This window comes from Anabrus simplex, chromosome 11, assembly GCF_040414725.1.
Source record: "Anabrus simplex isolate iqAnaSimp1 chromosome 11, ASM4041472v1, whole genome shotgun sequence".
Taxonomy (NCBI): Eukaryota; Metazoa; Arthropoda; class Insecta; order Orthoptera; family Tettigoniidae; genus Anabrus; species Anabrus simplex.
The window spans coordinates 12045201-12064430 of NC_090275.1; the positions used below are offsets into that span (position 1 = coordinate 12045201).

At 38.9% G+C, this 19230-nt stretch overlaps 1 protein-coding gene across 1 annotated transcript in view; it reads left to right on the top strand.

Annotated features, from left to right (window-relative positions):
* The window catches only part of LOC136883510 (uncharacterized), an 80482-nt gene that overhangs the window by 30951 nt on the left and 30301 nt on the right, over positions 1-19230 (top strand). The window contains exons 7-8 of the mRNA XM_067155865.2: positions 10599-10690; positions 10783-10873. Of these exons, the coding sequence (XP_067011966.1) occupies positions 10599-10690; positions 10783-10873 (183 nt within the window). The remainder of the gene's footprint in view (positions 1-10598; positions 10691-10782; positions 10874-19230) is intronic.

A 19230-nucleotide genomic window follows, 5' to 3' on the forward strand; every position in this document is an offset into this window, starting at 1 on the left:
ATCTCTTACTGTACCAAATATCTTTCTCACCGTAACAGCCACTCTGGAGGTCATCACCCAGCATTCTGATCCATACATAACTATTGGTCTTAGTACTGTTGTGTATATTTTAATTTTTGTATTCCTGCTGACATTCCTGTATTTAAACATATTTTGCAAGGCGTAAAAGCATTGGTTTCCTCTTGTTATCCTCTCCTGTATTTTCACGGAGATTTTATTGTCCTCTGTTATTATATAGCCTAGATATTTGAAAGATGTGACTCTTTGATAATCCTTCCCATTTAATCTTACTGTGGTCCTTCCTCTTACTCCCTCTGTATCTCCCATCTTCATATATTTTGTTTTATATTCACTTCTAGTCCTAGGTCCCATGCTTTCTCTTCTAATACTAAGTAGCTGTCTTCAAGAGCTCTTTCATTTCTTGCAATTATTGCTACATCATCAGCATATGCTATCACTTGTACTAATCTGTTCAGAATGGTTCCCCCTGAGTTGATGGGCAATTGACGGATTACTTTTTCCAATGCTAGGTTAAAAAGCAGTGTGGAAAGTACGTCTCCCTGTCTTAGTCCTCTCTCCACTAAAAACTCCCCTGACAGATCTTGCTCCACTCTCACCTTGCATACCATTGTTTTTAAGGTCATTTCTGTTAATCTAATCAATTTCCTCGGTATTCCAAATTCTTTCATAATCTTGTAAATTTTACCCCTATCTAGACTGTCATATGCCTGTTTAAAATTAACATACAGCTGATGTAGCTGTTTGTCATATTCATAAAACTTTTCTAGTACTTGTCGTAATATAAATATCTGGTCCAGAGTAGAGCGATGTTTTCTAAAGCCTGCTTGGTAATCCCCTGATATTCTTTCCATCCATAATTCCAATCTTAAGGCTAGTACCTTACCAAAAACCTTATACGTTCCATCCAGCAAGGTGATCCCTCGATAATTTCCACATACTGCCTTATCTCCCTTTTTATGTATTGGGTAAATTATACCCAATGTCCAATCCTTGGGTATTTCCTCCTTTGTCCAAACCTCCTTAATCAATTCATAAATAGCCTTTTCTATTCCCTCTCCCCCATATCTCAACAGCTCTGTCTCCATTCCATCTTCACCTGGGGCTCTATTATTCTTTAATGCATTAAGTGCAGCTTTGACCTCTTCTAAGTCTGGCTGTTTTACTGATTCCTCTTCCAATTCTCTTTCTTCCCCATCAACATTTATATTTTCCTCCTCTCTATCATCTTCATTATTTCCATTGAGTAACTCGTAAAAATACTCCTGCCATCTTCCAAGCACTTTGCTTTTATCACCCAGAAGGTTTCCATCTTTATCCTTGAAGAAAACAGCTCTTTGTTGAAATCCTCTCATAAGGTCTTTTGTTCTTTCATAAAACTTTCGTGCCTCGTTTTTATCCTTCATTTCATCCAGTTCTTTGATTCTCTTTCTTTCAAAAGCTCTTTTCTTATATCTACATATCTTCAGTTACTGTACCTGCTCACGATTAAATCAAGTACCTGATTTATATTTAAATTATAATTACTAAGAATTAATATTGACATATTTACAGTAATAATAATGGCGTATGGCCTCCAGAGAGGCCTGGTGCAAGTCTTTTCTTAGTAGACAGCCTATTAGGCGACCTGCATGTCTGTGAAGATGAGGGCCCTAAAGAATGATTTCTAAAGTTGAATACGCCACACACACCCAGCCCCCGAGCCATTGGAGTTAACCAATTAAGGTTAAAATCCCCTACCCGGCCGGGAATCGAACCCAGGACCCTCTGAACCGAAGGCCAGTATGCTGACCGTTCAGCGAACGAGTTGGACATAATTACAGTAGGAGTATTCTAACGAGAAAAACAATGCTCGGTTCGGCTGATATGTTGTTACCATATTAACCCATTCGCCTCACATTTAAATACCATAGGAGTTCACTAAGAAATCACATTTAAATACCGCTCTGCGGCCGTCGTCATCACACTATTATTTAGAAAATCATATAAAACCAACCATTAAATATTCCTTTCTGAAAATTTGCATGCATGATAAAGAAGTAATAAACTTACCAATGCCGCTATTTTAGTACGTCTGCTGGGTGTGGTACACCTCAAAACATTCTTCTAAGTGAAGAGCTACGCCACACTTTTTGCACTGCCAGCAACTTTCGCTTCTTTTTCCCCAGCTGTAGCACACAACACACCTTCTTGTGACTTTTGATTTCTTCTCTGTAGGGGAAATACGCATGGGAAAGTGGGCCCATGATTTAGCTTGTAATCTGGTTGGGGTGGTGCTCGCTGAAGGTCGACCTCGAACCGAGTACTCCCGCAACTGAACAGTCTCTAGTAGCTGCTGTGCAATGCTAGTTCTGAAGTCCGTGTAGCTCGTCTTTCTGTTAGCAGCGATCTTGTGATACACAGTGAAGGAATTGAAAATACACATATCTAGGAGGTAAAATAATATTTTCCTATATCCTTTCACTGTGCTTCGCATGACGGGGAACAGAGCTGTAACCTGATCCTGAAGGTCAACACCACCCATCCCCTTCTGGTATTCAAGGCCACACTTGGGCTTTATCACTTCTTCCCTTGGGGTTTGTCCTCTCCTTCGCCTGAGTTTGCCTGTTCCTTTCATGTCAGCTGATTTGTGTTTAGTGGTGAGAAAGCAAACGTCCTCATTATCTTTCCACTTCACACACAACATACTGTTGGCAGCCCACGTCTCATACTCTCCACGTTTTAGTTTTGTCTTACTGATATCGCGAGGCATGTCTTTTCAGTTCTGTCTAACAGTTCCAATTACATTCATCTGCTTGTCGTGTAGCCTTTTGAATAAATCTGGGGAAGAATACCAGTTACCTAAAAACAATGTATGTCCTCGGCCTAACAAGGGTTCACACATGTTGAGCACGACGTTTGTACTCGCTGGCAGACTTGGATCCGTTACATCATCACCTACATAAATTTTGAAAGACGAGACAGTAGCCAGAACTTGATTCACAAATTTTGTAAATTTTTCTTCCAAACCTAGAACGTTTAGACCTATTACACTGGACATATGAAAGGCGGCCTCTGGATTTCATTAGACTTTCATCTAGAGCAATGTCTTGTGAAGGTAAATATAATTCTGAAAATTTGGAGCAGAAATGTTGTATTAAAGGCCTAATCTTTCTTAGTTTGTCACTACTATCGACTTGTTCATCGTCAACAAAATGTAAAAATCGTGAAATTATAATAAATCTTCCCCTGCTCATGGTTTCACGAAAAATAGGAGTGTTTATACACCTGTTTTTACTCCAGTATAACTATGTTCTTGACTTTCGCACTTGTGACATTAGTATAACTAACGCAAAATATGCCCTAATTTCGTCGGGTGTAGTCTCAAACCAACTTTTTTCTGTCAGGATTCCTCAACTGTTTTGCTGCATATGAATTTGTCTCGACAGATATATTGTCAAACAAAGGGTTCATGTATTCACAAAAAACTGAGAGTTCAGATAGTGGCTGCGTATCAAACTTTTTCAATAAATTTTCACTAACCCCACTGTATTCACTAAACTTATATACAACAGGTTTATTGTCACTTTTTGTCCAGTTCCAGTCAGTCAAGTTAGTCTGTGCCGAGGTACGAGCTCGTTTCGAAAGACTCGGCACACCGTCGGTATTTGCTTCACTTTCCGTGTCGTCAGAACTATTATACGCATCGCTAGTACTCGAACTAAGGACTTCAGGGTCTGTTTCGTCGTCACAAACATCACTGCCTTCAATATCACTCTCTAAAACACTGTCTATTAGCTTCCGGATTCCTTCTTCATCAATACCAGCATATCTGCTTGACGCCATGATGGCAACTGACAAGAGCGAAATTATGTGAAAAAGATTCTCTTATCTCTTGTTCCAGAAGTGTGCGAGAACCTGGTGAAAGGGAAAAAACCGAAGCCACATGTGTAAACTTCAGCTCAGAATGCATACAAGTGGCGTCTGTGGGTTATTGACTGAACTATATGGATTGATGTACAGCAGAGCTCGTCATTTGATTCATATGCCACGAGTATCTATAACGAGCTAGGGTCGTCAAATGATGCGATTGGGTTAATACCAACCTTGAGGAGGTACAGTAACTGAAGATGCCTTCTATGAAAGGCGAAACATGTCTCACATTCATATGGTAAAAATGATAAATTCCCAAATGTTTAAAATTTTAATGTCTTGATTAGGTGATATTATCAATAAACTAATTAGCATCCTACAGTATAGTATCTTCAATACGGATCCATAATGATATTTATCACTTGCATTTTTTAATTTGTGGATTTCTTTAACAGTTTAGTTAACATAGTCCAAGAAACTCTGCTTTGTTTCTTCCAAGGGTTTTTTTTTTTTTTTTTTTCCGGCTTTCTTTCTTTCATTACATTTCGGTGATTAATTCACAGAATCTTCCTTGGAGATCCTCTAAGCAGTAGCAGAAACTACATAAAAATCTTTTCAGCAGTTCTGGAGTTATAATGGAGCACAGTTGCATACAGGCGGAAGTTATGTTTTATAAGTGTAGAGATTTATTTCTCAGAAGAACATCTATACTCAGTGAAACATTTTTAAAGCGCCAAATTCTTCAAACTTCAAAAGTGAATTATTTATAAATACAGGTTATGGATTGTGATCCAACCACGAGGGGTCGCGTCAAAAGAGTTGCGTAATGGATCGCGCACGGCCGATTTGACCGAGGAGTATAGAATACCAGTTTTTGTAGCAAATCGCATTGTGTTGTGTAAGAAAAGTGTGATGTTGATGATGCTTGTTATTTAGAAGGGCCTAACATCTAGGTCATCGGTCCCAAGAAAAGTATATATATATAAATCCATAAAATAAAATACTAGCTTTTTATAGCAAAACAAGCTGTATTATTAAAGGAAAGCATATCCATGAAACAAAATAACAGTTTTTAATGCAACACAGCCTTGAAGATGGCTTTCCATGGTTTCCCATTTTCACACCAGGTAAATGCTTGGGCTGTACCTTAATTACGGCCATGGCCGATTCCTCCCCACTCCTGGACCCTTTCTGTTCCATTGTCGGCTTAATACCTGCGATGTAAAGCATGTTGTAAAAAAAAATTAATGCAATACACGTATTATGAAAGAACATTATGTCCCTGAAACAAAATACTAGTTTTTGTACCAAACATATTGTATTATTGAAGTAAAATATATCCATGAAACTACCGAAACACTTCTATACCGACAACAAAGTCGCAGACGCCAAACGTCAGGAGTCGTGCACAGTGTAAACAACCAGGCTTACAGACAAAGGTTTCTACTCGCTGATGATGGAGGTGGGAATAGCAAACATAAACATGTGTAGTGGACGAGTCCGTTGAAAGGTACAGGAAAGGACGAAGCTTTCTACCATGAAACTATTCCGAAAGAATAAAAAACATATGCGTCCGGTCTAAAAGACCGTGATGCAACTCCTCGTGGGTTAATGAACAGGGAATAAATCAAGGGCACTTTATTTGCCAATCACAGTCAACAAGGCCTTAGATTCTGTATTGTGTATCGGATGAGTTGGGAGTTGATGTGCGCGAACAATTGTCCCGTCAGTAGGTTAATCCTTTTGTTACAATACAATGTATAACTTGACTGTTGTCAGCCTGTTTTACTTTCATGTTCCTAAAGCGCAGTTACACGTTTTTCAGTCTCGATTCCTCATCTCTTAACTCTTTGAAGACCAAATATGTTTCCACTTGCATCCTCTGCGGGTCCAATTTGAAATCAGGTAGAAATGTACAGAGTTATTTATTTTAACAGTTAACACTTTGAAAATAAAGCTATACATAATTTTATACAGTCAGTCAGTCAACAACACCTATAGTGACATTTTTTCCATTGTGTGGTAATTTCAGAAGCACTTGTTGGATTAGTTTTGCTGCATACAAGGTAAAGCCTGTCCACCATTTTCTTGCAAATTTACTAGAAATGTGATGAGAAAGTAATGTCAAACCAGATCCAACATAGGACCTGAATTGCCGTGTCAGTTGTCTTCCTGAACATCACTGTATTAATCATGCATAAGTATTATTTTCCCATCTCACCGCTGGATACCGTGGTTCAAATCCCGGTCACTCCATGTTAGATCTGTGCTGGACAATGCAGAGGCGGGACAAGTTTTTCTCCGGGTACTCCGGTTTTCCTTGTCATCTTTCATTCCACCAACACTCTCCATTCTCATTTCATATCATCTATCAGTCATTAATAAATCGCTTTGGGAGTGGCGACCCCGTCGTACTAATAGCCTGTATATGATTCATTCATTACATCCCTGACTTGGTCAGTGACTGGAAAACAGGTTATAGGTTTTTTTCTAGTATTATTTTCAATCATAAAATAAGACCGAAGTGTTGTTTGGCTTCCTTATATCCTCACATCTGCCTTTTGTTACATTCTGTATACTTCTTTATCATCTGAATGTGCTATTTCCGTTCTGTTTCCTTTAATGGCAGGTTCTCAGTGCATAGCCATTTATTGACTCAAATTCATGTATGTTTTTGACTGTATAGTTCACATTAGCCTATGCTGTGTCTTTTGAACTGCTGTTGTTTGTACCTTGGGAAGATTTTGTGTTTTCATTAATGTGCACGTTGTCTTGGAAGTTTGAGAGTAGTGGCAACCATCGTTGATTTCTCCTGTTGGGCAAGTGAGTGAGGTAGATACCTTTGCAGAAGCACCATGGTGTTAGAAATTCAGTGGTACCAATCTGAATTCTGAGACCTGTGATCTCTCTTGAATATTATCAGAGGGGTTTATTTTTATTTTATTTTTTTATTTTTTTCAGAACAACATTATTCTTGATGTTTGATACAGGTCTGTCTGCTTGGTCATCTCTTACTTTTGGTAATACAGTTGAAACTGGTTTATACACATAAATCTGAATAAATTTTAATGAAGTGTAGTTTTAGAACTTCTGGCAAAACACCATTATAATATATATAATATGTTTCTGATTTATACTTAATTGATATTAATATAATTCTCATTTATACATAAAAGGGCTCCCTGGGTGAAGATGTTTGCATATGATGTGGTGCTCTGCCATGCGGTGAAGGTGGAGATGAGCACTAGATTGTAGAGATATGAAACAGAATATATGTGTTACCGACGACAGAGACCCTACCAGCAGCAGGCAGCTTTATGCCAGTACAGGAGTGAACAGAAGAGTTCTGTCCGCCAGGAGCAGGTGTGTCGTGTGGTGCCTCTATAGGCTTACATGTCCGGCTCCATGGTCTTTGGTCCAGAGAGTTCCGGGTTTGATTCCCGACCGAGTCGGGGATTTTAACCTTCATTGGTTAATTCCAGTGGCTCGGGGGCTGGGTGTGTGTGGCATGTTCAGCATTAGAAATCATCCTAGGTGGGGCCTCATCTTCAAAGACATGCAGGTCGCCCAATAGACCTGCACCAGGCCTCTCTGTATTTATTATAGGCTTACATGTTTGTTAGAAACGGTGACTGTGACCAAAATGCTGGAAAGGAAACTAAGCGATCATGGCAGTGAGAATGCTAAGATGGTCTCGAGGAGCGACAAAAATAGCATCGAATAAGGAATGATTTAGCAAGGGATAACTTCCAAGTGACATGTGAGCCTCGACTACACCGGTTTGGTCACGTAATGAGGTAAGGTGACAGTTGTGTAGAAAAGAGATTAGTGACTGGGATGCCACTGAAAAATAGATACCCAAGAAAGTATTGAGAAATGTTGCCGCACAGCTGTATCTGGAAGGGGTGGATCATATTTATGAATGGATGAAATGGAGGAGAAGTGACCATGCAACGTAGCAGAACTAGGGTTGAAGAAGAAAGATATTTTCAACCTGAAGGTTGACTTGTACATATCATTCCATTCCTCTTGTCAGATCGCAGTACGCTGCAGAGCAGAACTGACTGAAAGAGAAGACAGCAGTGTTACAACTGCACTAGCTGTGCTTGAATGCAAAGACTTGATATAGAAGGAAGATATCTCAAGTAAAATTGTAAGAAAATCTTTTACAAGGCTTATTTTATGTTGATCTTGAATTATTCAGCTGAGACTTGGACCGCAACCTTGAGAGAGGACAACAGTATTCAGGCAGCAGAAGTGAAGTTCCTCAGATATCTTCTTTTGCTGGCTTTACATGTGCCTGCACTGTGGACACTGCCGAGTATCGCTTGATCCGTAGAAAGTATTCTCTCCACTTGTGTATCTGGGCCACAGGGGTGTCCTTGCTCCTTAAGGTGGTTTCAGCTGTTCACCACCACTTTGCTCTTGGGTGTCCGTAACCTTTCCTTGCAGCAGCGATGGCAAGAACTTTCTGTGCGGAATGATCTTCATCCCGTCGTTTGATGTGCCCATAGCAGTGACATCGAAGTTCGGTCAGAGTAACACCCACAGACCACCACTGCATTCTCATCTCTGTGCTGCGTATTTGCTGGTCATTCTTCTTCTGCCTTGCACAGCATTCAGTGCCATATGTGAGGGCAAGTCTGACAGCCATCTTGTAAATGTTCTCCTTAAGCTTTGTGGCATCAGTTTGTTCCTCAGAAGTATGGAGCAGCATTCCCAATCATAGCAGAATTGAGGTTTTGTGGCGGTAGCAGACTTTATGTAGCAGAGTTTCATATCTAAGACACGATTGTTGAAAAACATGTGTTCAGTCCCTTTTCTTTAAAAACAGCCCCCCTCCCCCCATGGCGCAACAGCCCCGAAGGCCCACAGATTATGAGGTGTCATGTGGTCGGTACGACCGATCCTCTTGGTCATTATTCTTGGCTTTCTAGATTAAGGCCGCCATCTCACCGTCAGATAGCTCCTCAGTTGTAATCATGTGCACTGAGTGGACCTCGAAACCAGCCCTCACGTGCAGGTAAAAATCCCTGATCTGGCCGGGAATCAAACCCGGGGTCTTCAGGTAAGAGGCAGGCATGCTACCCCTACACCACGGGGCCCGGCTCTTTTCTGTACACTGTTTAGAGTAACTGTTCCTTTTAGTTTGATTCACTATTTTTCTTAACAATTCAGTTTTAAAGGAAAGGAAATTGTTGCTTTCTTGACTCTGTCAATGAATTACTTCTCAGACTGAAACTATGCCTGCATAGTCTATATGTATTTATCTTTCTTTTTTCTTTTCATATTCCAAAAGTTTTCAAATACCTGGGAGGTACATCCTGAGAATGAAATCGGACAGAGGATGGCAATGGCAAGGAATGCCTTCACAAAATTGTTCTTGTTTTGTCATGACAACATAAATCTAAGAGTAAGGCAGAAACATGGACTCTCAAGAACACCTCAGTTAAATGCCTAGAAGCCTTCGAAATGTTTGGCTAACAAATGAGAATGTGCTCATCTGGGTGAATGCTAACAGAGAATTCATGACTGCAATCATATGCAGAAAGATCTCTTACTTCAGTCACACACTAAGGAATGGCCACTACCAGATCTTACAGCGGTTATTAGATGGCAAAATTGAGGGTTGAAGTGGTATTGGGAGTGGGAGAACATCGTGGGTAAGAAACATCAAAGAGTCAACCGGAATTTCTAGCACTGAAGAGCTTTTCCGAGTATATCTCTCAAGAAGCAAAGGCAAATTATTTTAGAAATGGAGGATAACCCACATATTATGATGTCCTGTTTCATTGTACATTTTTTTGTGTGAATATTTATGAGTACGGTGGTGTTTTTCAGTCAAGAGTCTCTGTATTAAGTTTACAGCCCGAAGGCTCGTCCAATAACTCCACTGAAAGTTATCTAGTTTGAGGGAAAACGCAAAGAACAGTGGCAGTGCTTGTGAGGCTGGGCCTACATCACGACCGACCCTATGCTCAGCACCACTCATACCGTCACAGCGAAACTTCATTGTAAGCAGAAAAGTATCACAGTGAAAAAACGAAGGTCCATTATAAGCGTCAGAGTTAACATACATTTAAAATCCTCCTTAAGTAACGTTTTTGTAAGATATTATTATTCTCTAAGAAGATTTTTTTAAACATTAACTGAATTATAAGTAGTTCAGATTGTTCCCCTTTAATTATGTATAAACCAGTTTTTACTGTACGTTCTTTTGTTACAATTTCTTTACATTGTTTCCTTAATTACGTAACACTTTCACAAGTGTTCCAGTTTCCAAAATTTTTTGTTATGATTATTAAATTCCTGGCACTAATAAAAATAATTCTGATCTTCTGAATTGTTTTACCATAGTTTTTGTTATCACTGTCTGTTACATCAGAAGCAGCTACACTTGTCCAGCAGGAAGATCTTCACCCTCCACGTCTTCTAACTTGGCTTTCTTCATCACATCCTTGTCTGTCAGAATGTTGTCCACTCGGTGTCAAAAAGAAATTAAACTGGGTTTTGGGATCGTGTCTAATATAAAAGTTTTTTTTTTTTTTTTTTTTTTTTTTTTTAAAAGGTACAACAGTATGATCAAGGTATGTTGTTGTACTCATTTTAAAATTGTGAACTGTTATTTGACAAATGGAATTAAGTTTTGAACATCAAGATAGTGAGTGAGTTGTAGAGGCAGGACTTAATCCTGTGTTTGTTTCCTTGATGTTAAAATTCCTTTCCAGAAAGAAAAATACGGATTAAATATTTGTGGCGAGGGTGGAGAGTATGAGACTTTTACTCTCGATTGTCCATTGTTTATCAAGACTATTGTCATGTAAGTATGTCTCGAGAAACAGAATCCATGATGAACACGTGTTTTGCTAGTTTGGTAATTTGTGGTGACCTTTTCTTTCGTTCTTATTCCAGTGAGGAATGGGAGACTGTGATACATTCTGATGACGCCATAGCACCTGTCGGCTACTTGAACTTCAAGAAGTTCCATCTTGTGAAGAAAGATGTGAGTTAAAGTTCTTTGCAATTAATGGCATTCTGCCACCTTGCACCCTGTACTTTGATTTATTTATTTAAACTTAATAAATTCTAGAATGTGGGCTGCATGCCAAAAATTGTTGTATTTTGCTCTCTCAACTCCTAGAACAATATTTCTTGCATTGTCACTGGAAACAGTGACAACTCTGCCTAACAAACCCCATTTACGAACTACGTCTTCAAACTCTTCTGTGAAGTTAATGGCATTGTGGTTTCCTCTAACATGTTTAACCTGTTATGTTGAATTATGATATTCCCAATTTGAATCCATCCAGTGAGCTGTAACTCCCAAGTAGTCTTCCATATCATCTTAAACATATTCATCCCTTCCCAAGTGTATCTGCATCTATCAATGTCTTTGGTAGTTTTCATCTCCTCAGTCAAAGAGCACCTACGCATTGGTGCCGATTACTTGTATCTTTTTCCTTAGACTGCTCCCATATAAATATGTTAATATAAATCTTTGTAATTACATTTCCTAACATTTCAAATAGTGTAGTGTCAGAATTTAAAGTCGGGCCTCTGCTGATGGACGCTGTTATTTGCCCTGCTCCTACTGTAAATACCGTATTTACTCGTGTATTAGACCCCCTCGCGTATTAGACCTCCCCTGGCTTTTCGAGACGAAGAAAATGAAAAAAATAAATCTGGCCTATAAGACCCCCAACGTAATTCGTCAGAGAACGATGACGATTCCGCTTCGAAGCGGATACAAGTCTTATTGCAGCACTGATGACATTGCACAAATTTGTGAATAGTTTCGTCCGTACGACCTACGCAATGAAAAACGCGTCAAATCCATGTGTTACATCTGTGTTTCGTAGTTAAGAAATGTCCACCTCTTTAGCGTAGGTCTACTGCAGCTCTGATGACGTCGCACAGATAGATGAATAGGCCTAGCTTCGTGTCCGACCCGCACATTGCGAGCATGCATCAGTCATGCTATATGTCTGTGTTTTGTAGTTAATAATGTCCGCCAGCGTAATAGTTAGCACAAGAAGTTCCTGTTTTCCGGGGTCTGACTTCGATTCCCGGTACTGTACTGCCAGAGATTCACGAATGGCAGGAAGGTTGATATGCGGTAAAAGCGGTACATGTAACTCCCCTCCACTGGTGGTGTGTCTAAAAAGAGCTGTGCCACCTCGGGATGAGGAAACGAGTTTACTTTAGTTGAGAAATATTCGCGGTTGTTGCTATTTATACAGCAGGCGAGATCATTAACAAAGTGGTCGTTTAACATCTCGTAACTCGGGCCAATATAGGTAAATATTTGGAGAGAAGTAAGTTTAAAACGTGATAAAAGCTATTCAACTAAAACGATTGTTTTACTCGCCAACGTACCTAACAAATAATAATAATTTTATGTCCCCACGTACTTTAAACGATTTTATATATATAAACTTTATTGCGCACAAGTTGTTCAGTATTAGGATAATTAATCAATACAGAGGTCTATGATTGATTTCACACGATTTTTACACGACAGTACATGATATCGGTCACAATGTTTATCACAGAGTTCACATATGCACATCGAGTCCGGGTCGTGGTATGTCTTCGACCTACATATTTTGTGATGGTAGCCATGGACTGCCATGGAATTTACAAAATGTCTCAGCTCCTGGTTTGTGCCGGTCCATGCTCTGTTCATCATGGCCTCTGAAGAGTAGAACTCTGGCCATATCTCCTTCTTTTTCTTCTCCCTCTCTAACCGCAGTTTCTTCCAGTTCTCTGTACAGGGCAGATTGAATTTCCATCTCAGGTCCTCTATTAGAAATGTTTCTCTCGCGAGTTCGTACGCTAGTCTTGACTTGGTGTACTTTGAAATTCCGAGGGCTGCTTTCAAGAATCTGGCTTTCACTTTTTCCATTCGTATTAGGTCTTTATAGCTTAACTTTTCCCATGTTATCTCTATTCCGTATGTTAGAATAGGAACGATTTTGGCTTCAAAGAGGGCTATAGCTGTTTCCAGGGAAAGTTGTCTTAATGGCATGATGTCGTAGATGGCTTTGGTTGCGGCAGCTGCTCGTTGTGTTGTGTGAATTCTGAATGAGTGTGCTGTTGTCTGGACCATTACGCCCAGATATTTGAAGCTGTTCGTAGTTTGTAGAGGTTCATGTTTGAGGTAAATCTTGTCCCTTGCAGATAGGCGTCCTCCTTTCCTGAAGACCATGTGTACTGTCTTTTCTGCGTTTATTTGCAGTCCGTTTTTGGAGACGCCAAACAATACATGCCCGGGTATACGTTAATAAAAAAAGAGACAACGAACGTACAAAATTAAACATTATGATAATAAAACGCATTACCGCCACACCTGTAGATATCCATAAATACGGCATATTTTCCTGTTATTTTTTTTTTCATCGAACTTTTGGCACTATCAGGGCGATAATATACGATACCTAACCTAAACAATGTGGTCTGTCTTATCTCATGGACAGCTGTTTACGCAAATGCTGATGTGATAAATGTAGAGAACAAGCATGAAATATACTTAAAAATAAGGGTCTGTGTTTCAACAGCCGCAGTTATCAAAAGAATGTTTCCAGTTACTATGTATTACATTCGGAAGTACAACTCATAACATACGCTAGTTATCAGCTGATGGTTTGGCATGCCTTCTACAGCACGACTTTATTCGGAAGGAGAGGCTTCTGCTGCATATACACCAACTGCGAATATCAGAGACCATCTGGGAATAGATTTACACTGTTTAGACTCTATAGTCGGGAACGAAATTATTTTTGAAAGGTTCAAAAAGACGGGACCTCGTGTGCTCTTGATTGCAGTGCATGGCTCAAAGAGAATGAACAATGAAGCATGGCTGACGCAACTGATGAGAGATAGCAGTGAAGATAATGTCACTTAGAAGCCGACACGCCGGTAGCAAGGCAGGGAAGTTGGCGGCGCAAGGCGATAATTCAAATGAAAGCAGTGATCGTGTGGTAGGCCTTCTGCTGAACTGACAGAGACAAATGACTGGCCATCAAGTTCTTTTGCATCAATATTTAATTATATGATAACACGATACCCTTATCCGTTTTCGTGACTGGACGATAACACATGAGTCCAACCACACCTTTCAAGAAGAAGAAGAAGAAGAAGAATACCCTTATCCCTTTCTTCTATGGGATCGAGTATGAAGTGAGACGAATCTTCGTAGCGAGTTTTTACGGCCGTATGCCCTTCCTGACGTCAACCTCACCAGAGGAATTAATGAGATTTAACGAATGACGTGATATGAGTAACTAAAACGGACTTTTATATGTACCGTAGGCCTAAAAGTCGTGTTCACCATTTTTTGTCTTTTTATGTTTAGAAATACTGCCTTCCGATGAAAATAGCCAGTATAACTTAAATACATTTAAAGTTTGTTAAATAATAGTATAGAATGTTTACACGTACAATTTATAGCTCTTTATAACCTAGAAGTCATGTGTTTGCTGCACAAAATTTTGACGTTATCGCATATTGGACCCCCCTTCATTATTTTTGGCTGTAAAAGTGGGGAAAAAAGGGGTCTAATACGCGAGTAAATACGGTATGTTAATATTAATTCTTAGTAATTGTAATTTAAATATAAATCAAGTACCTGATTTAACCTTGACGAGGTACAGTGACTGATGATGCCTTCTATGAAAGGTGAAACATGTCTCACATTCTTATGGTAATAATGATAAATTCCTAATTGGTAAGAATTTTAATGTATTGAATAGGTAATACAGTAAAACCTCGTTAATTCGAAGTCATTGGAACTCAAAAATTGGACTTCGAATTACGTGATTTCAAATTAACTGCCAATTCAAAATTCAGAAGTGCCAGCCCTTGCCGCATTATAAAATGTTCTAAGGCCCGTTACTGCATGCAGTTAACCTTGATTCACAGTTTAAACCTTTCAAATGCCATGAAAAAATCTATTTCCAAAATGTATCTAAGAAGGTGCAATTACAGTATTCAAATAATGCACTTGGATAACTCACTGACAAGCATAACCTCACGCAATGAAACAAAGAAAAAAAAGCACGATTCAAAGGCGGGGAGAAATCTATGCTGGCTCCCCTGTGCAAGTGCTTTATTCATTGGATTATTGTACTGTATGCAGTTTAGATGCCTCGTACTTGTACAGAAAGTGCCAGACACCCTTAAAACATTGTGGCTTTCCTATGATGAGGGGATAAATTTTCTTGCTTCCATGTGCATTGCAACACAGTACAATGAGGCCCACTCTTGTACGATTCTGCGGCTGGCACTTTCTCCTTTAAAACCATAAGACCATTTTTTGCTCGGCATTAAAAGAAAGCAATGCAGTTTCATCGGCAATGACAATATTGAAGTCAATTAAATATTAAAGTTTTTTATTTGAACAGGTGGAATAAATAAACTTTAATATTTATTTGACTTCATTGTACATTTCAATACGGACCTAAACATGAGAATTATAACATGTAATGACAATATTGTTCGGTGTCTACGAATTGATTATATGAACCACGCTTTTTCGTCAACTGTCGGCATAGCCAGTGTTCGTGGATTCTGTTTTTCTGCACACTGCCTGCTGCGTGATAGTACGGCGTTCCTTAAAAGGTTGAATACAACAGAATTCCGATTTCATTCAAATGATCAATTATGAAGCACACTGTAAACAAAAAAAAAAAACACTCCGAAGTCAGTGTAAATGCGGAAAGTACCCCTCCACGTTCCGGAACACGCGTTCTACCATGACGCGGATAAACTTTGAATTTAAATTTCCCTGTAACATACTACTGTTTTAAAATGTAAAGGCAGTTTCGAATTAAAAGTCTGAATTTCGGTAATGGGACCGACATTGTACTTCGAATTACGAATTAACTTATCCATATTTTGAATTAAACAATTTGAATAACATGCAAAACCATATCTCGTGTTTCCGGGAACGAGAGCTTCTTCGAATTAGGCGGGATTTTGAATTAACCAATTTCGAATTATCGAGGTTCTACTGTGTTATTAATAAACTAATTAGCATCCTACAGTAAAGCACGTTGATCGGTTAATTGGATTTTTCGATTAATCTGTTATATCGACAATGTTTGTGGTTAAACAATGTCTAAGTATGGTTGCCACATTGCAAAGACAATGGGCCGATTGCAGAAACGGTATGTAAATGATGTTTATGCAAAGACATTATTTATCACTTAGACACTGCCTAAAGCTGATGTTCAACCGACCATATTTAAAAACTGTTGAAAACACTGTTTAATCTCAAATTTTAGAAGTGAATCACAATCAGAGGTTATGTACCATGAAACATATAACTCGAGGGACAGTCCGGTAACTGTCAACTTGACCACAACTCTTGCCAGCTGATATATTGTATTATATTTGGTATAATTTCCCCAGAATAATAGTCACTTCGACTACATCTGTATCGCAATAACTTGTCACATACATCAGCCGAGAGGGATTAAGTTATTATATTTATTACCAAGTGAGGACACATAATAGTGACACTAAACAGTAGGTCGTGCGTGTGTGGGAGAGTTGCAAATAATTGTCGCGCTAATTCAGGTAAGTTTTTGGCAACCATGGAATAGCAAAAGGCAAGGACTGGGAAGGAAGAGCTGGGGGCATAATAACAGCCGTAGTATTTACCTGATGTAAAAATGGAGGAACTACGAGAAACAATCTTCAAGGCTTCCGATGGTGCGTTTCAAATGTATGATCTCTAGAATGCAAGCTACATCTATATGACCCATACAACTCATTTGCTTATCAGAGTCATCTTCCCTTTGCAGAATCTGTTTAGATTGCACCAAATACAGTAGAGATAATACACGACACTTACGGATTTAGCCTTGCTAAAATGGGAGACAATTCGACGGTGGCGCTCCTAGTTACTTGACCTGAACAAATCGTGCTAAATTCAAATATCAATGGAAATGTATATACGGAAATGGATAAATAAATTACGTCTAGAAAGAAAGTGTTATTGAGATATTAACTTCAAAGTTGCTAAAGCAATTCTGGATAAATGAATGAAGAATTATTTAAAAGGTTATTATTCAAAGACTGAAATTAGACATATAAACAAGAAGTGAAATGGACTGGTGTGAAATGGCTTGATCTTTCATTTATGCATTACTTTTTTAGCTTTAGCATTCCTGCCTCAACTCTTACGGTTGGATTTGTCTTTTTTCTCATTTAAAAACATTGTATCATCACATTAAGGCACTTGTCAATAAAAATATCGGCACACTTCTTACACATATGATGCAATGAATTAACATTTAATAGCTGGACAATTTTCCTCTTAACATGAAGCCTACTAACAGAAAGATATTCGTTACACATATGATGCAATGGATTAACATTTAATAATAATAATAATAATGTTTTTTGTTTTACGTCCCACTAACTACTCTTTTACGGTTTTCGGAGACGCTGAGGTGCCAGACTTTAGTCCCGCAAGAGATCTTTTACGTGCCAATAAATCTACCGACACGAGGCTGACGTATTTGAGCACCTTCAAATACCATCGGACTGAGCCAGGATCAAACCTGCCAAGTTGGAGTCAGAAGGCCAGCGCCTTAACTGTCTGGGCCACTCAGCCCGGCGAATTAACAGTTAATAGCTGGACAATTTTCCTCCTAACATGAAGCCTACTAACAGAAAGATAATCTATAAAATCCTGGCTTTAATCTGAGAAGAGGGATAAAGAAAGAAAAGTACGAAAATGTTGTCGATAGTGATGCTTTAAGGAATATTTACGTACAATTAGAGCAAAAATGTAACATACCCTTGGCTGTATTGTCGAGGATTTCTAAAGTCGCTGGCCTGGAAATGATCTGAACACATCTTAAAATTCTTATATAAGCGTAACGTCCCTTCTTTCTTGTACACCTTATCCAAATCGCTTCTTTGACATTTCAAAACCTACAGATCACACCTACAACAACACATCGGTATTGAAGGTTAACTGCTGCACTATAGAATAAAATATGCCTATTCAATTTTATGCCAGTTAAAATATGGGTCGAGCAGGTCAGAAGATTATGAAGTACTATAAAAATCTCTGTCACTGGAAGAATATGTATGCAAACACAATATTACTTACATGTTCTTGTCACGAGGGAACCTGAAGAACGATCCGCGCATTTTTCTCTACTTCGTAATTACTGCAGCCAAACACATCACATACCTTTCCCCTCATGTTGAGAGGAGATATCAAGGAATGACACACACTACTATTTATTTATGTCAACTCACTGAAAACGCATAAATAACACCAAAAACTTAACACAAAAATACACGTGCTCTTATGAGAGAATCAGTACTGTTCAGGTCTATCCGCTAGAGTGAGCTCCAATAGCTGTCCCTCGATATCTCGCTCAGTGTCGCGTATTGTCTCTACTGTATTTGATTACACTCACTGTAACAACACTATAATCAAAGTTACACTTCCTTGTACAGTGGCGTGTCGCTTTATGTTGCACCAACACAGATAGGTCTTATGGCGATGATGCTTTACTCTTGATAATTTTATCAGATTTCATTTTCATCAAAAGCGATATTCTTGGCTGTCGCCAAGTCATGCTCATGTGCAGCCATATTTGAGTAATGTGTAGGAATACACCAGCTGACCAACGTTTGGTGAGCGCACCAACCAATTTCATTGGTCGCGACTAGAGAGTTGCATGAAAAATATTTCTATTTTAATTTTTGAACCAATATTGAAACTTAAACGACGTCTAGCTAAACACCGGCTGAATCTTGTTTGTGCAATGGAACGTCACACTTAACTCGGACATTATCAAAGGCTGAATTGTCCCATACTTTTTACTTTACTTATTTGTATCAGGACATTGCAGTATGGAAGCATAAAACAGAAACAGTAAACAACATAAAGTACAATGCAAATCTAACAGTAAAACTCTGAATGACACTACATCGTCCAGTACTGTGATGCTTGCAGAGCCACATCCGTACCGTACATTAAGGCAGAGGGCCTCATGTACATAATACAGTATCAATAATCCCCAGACATCCCCGTTTCTGCAAATTTCCGCTGCATCTTTCCACTTGTGTTCAAAATCTGTTAGGGTTTTTGAGGTTTTCCAACTGTACTCATGACCTGGAGAAAGTTGTCCTTCTAGTAATAACCATACAAAAATATACTCTGTATGCATGATTATTATTAGCATCTTTTGAGAATTTTTTTTCCCTCCCCCCCATGTTTACAGTCACAGAAGATCCAGTGTGTGGGGACCTCCCATTTTTGGGTGGTGAACATATAACTTTTAGGCCTACATAACATATTTATCACGTAAGATAAGCTGCGGCGTAATGGAT